A 2,129-nucleotide genomic window follows, 5' to 3' on the forward strand; every position below is an offset into this window, starting at 1 on the left:
GCCCACCTTCGGCCTCGGACTCGCTCTGCTCTTGCTGCTGGAACTGGGCCAGCAGGATGCGGGCTCGGCGCTCCAGGTCTGAGCCGGGGATGTTGTGGTGCACGTAGGAGATGAGCTGCTTGAGGCAGGTGAAGTCTGGGGGCTTGCGGAAGTCCTCTGAGTACTGGTCCAGCCAGGCGCCCAGGATGGAGGAGATGGTGCTGCGGGGAGAGGGGGAATCAGGCAAGCCTGCACGCGATTCAGGTGCCAGGAGAAACCTCTGTGTGCCCCCCACCGGGCCCCAGGCATTAGGAGCAGCCCTGGGACAACACCTGCTGCCTTTATACAGAACCAAAGAGCTATCACCAGATAGCCACCCGTCTTGTTCAGCCAGACTTACTTCTTCAGCTCCATCCTCTCGTCCACAGCGTGCCTGGCGTGGTCCCCATTCGCCTGCACGTGGAGTTTGCCGTACCTGGTGGGGCACAGCAAGGAGGCAGTGAGCATCCCAGACTCAGCTGTGTCCCAGCACTGCCTCTTCTCCCTGCACATCACCCCCAGCTCTGCCAGGGGATTGGGATGAACCTCCCACACACTGCCCTGCCTCCTCCAGCCTGTCACCAGCCCCACGTTACAGGAAGAAGGAAGCATCCAGCACTGGCCACCTTGTGGTACCAGCAGGGTACCAGCTGGAAGGGTTCCAGCATTCTGGGAAGCTGTGTCCTCCCTGCTCTGCCCCAAAACCTTCATGCTAATGGAATTCAGAGAAGCTATCAACCCTCCAAGGCACGGCAGCAGAAGATGGTGGGGTTTTCCTGGCTGAAGAGGCTCAGACTCCGGCCACCTCCAGCTGTGTTCCGGGGCTCAGGGCAGCCTCACCTGTTAAGCAGCAGGTCCAGCACTTGCTTGGTGGTGGCGAAGGCCCGGTAAGTGCACAGGAAGATGGTGACATAGGTGGAGTCATTGCCCTTGAAGGCTGAGACCAGGTACTCCACCAGCTTCTCCAAGGTCCCAGCTTTTATCGTCCGCACCTTACACGTCTCGTAGAGGTTTAAGGCCGATTCATTCTCAAACTGCAGGAACAGGAGCAAAAGCCAGCAGGCTCAGTGAAGGCAGACACGTTCAAGTGCCGTATAGTCCCACAAGCCATCGTTCACATCTAGGTAGGGACCACAGACCCCCTACAGTGCCTGGGGCTCTCTTGATGGGCCTGGGAAAAGGGAAGCTGGGTCTTCTTGGACACTAAATACCAGCAACCCAGCTGAGAAGATGATCTTTTGGGAAATCCCAGGTGCCAAAATCTAGATGCAAATCAGAGTCACCGTATTTTGCAAAATGGGGCCTCACATTCTTTCCCCATGCCCCTTCCCATGGGGCAGAGGCCAGCAAATGCTCCCATGGCCCCACTCCCAAATAAATACATGATTCCCAGATAAGGCTTGGAAGGACCCCCCAAGACAGAAGAGTATGGGGAAGCAAGAAGAGGGCAGGACATGTGCTGGTATCGACCTTGCCAAGCCCTGACTTCAGGTCACCATGTCTCTGGCAGGGAAATATCTGAAAACACCCCGTGGCAGGAGGCTGGCGGAGCCCCCAGCTTACCCCCAGCCATCGCTGCCCTTTGTTGGCCGTGTGATGGAGCTGCACTTTCCGGAGCGATATGCTGTAGATCACACCATCCTCCAGCTCTTCTCCGATCTCCTGTGTGGAGCTCTGCACGGGAGGACAAGATACACCATCAGATAAGGAGTGTAAAGCGTGGCAGAGGTGCCCTTGCGGGCTTGTACGAGGCAACCTGGCAAGCCAACGGCAACAGCCAGCAGGCAGCGAGAATCTCCCTCCTCTGCTCAGAAACATGAACCTAGCAACACCAGTTCCTCTGGCCAGCTTAACCCTGGGCCCACTCGAGCCAACACATGGGCAAAGCCAGAACTTTGGGACATCATTCTTGGTCTGCTCCATGTCCCCTGGCTCCATGTCTCAGCCCTTCTGCAAACCCAGGCTGTGCCAGTGCCGGGTGCCGGACAGAGTGGGGACCCCTCACCGGGCAATGAGGGGGTGGATAGCAGCACATCCCCATACCCAGCCCCGGCTGCCCCCTCCTCCCCAAGCCTCTGCCTTTCCTACAAGGTGACATTGCCACCGGTCTG

At 58.1% G+C, this 2,129-nt stretch overlaps 1 protein-coding gene across 1 annotated transcript in view; it reads right to left on the bottom strand.

Annotated features, from left to right (window-relative positions):
* The window catches only part of RALGDS (ral guanine nucleotide dissociation stimulator), a gene marked incomplete at its 5' end in the record, with an annotated part of 7,303 nt that extends 5,529 nt beyond the window's left edge, over window positions 1–1,774 (bottom strand). Inside the window, 4 exons of the mRNA XM_010139329.1 lie at window positions 7–200; window positions 380–454; window positions 859–1,052; window positions 1,582–1,774. Coding sequence (XP_010137631.1) covers window positions 7–200; window positions 380–454; window positions 859–1,052; window positions 1,582–1,774 — 656 coding nt within the window. The remainder of the gene's footprint in view (window positions 1–6; window positions 201–379; window positions 455–858; window positions 1,053–1,581) is intronic.
* Window positions 1,775–2,129: the final 355 nt, after the last annotated feature.

This window comes from Buceros rhinoceros, unplaced genomic scaffold (genome assembly GCF_000710305.1).
Source record: "Buceros rhinoceros silvestris isolate BGI_N320 unplaced genomic scaffold, ASM71030v1 scaffold13257, whole genome shotgun sequence".
Taxonomy (NCBI): Eukaryota; Metazoa; Chordata; class Aves; order Bucerotiformes; family Bucerotidae; genus Buceros; species Buceros rhinoceros.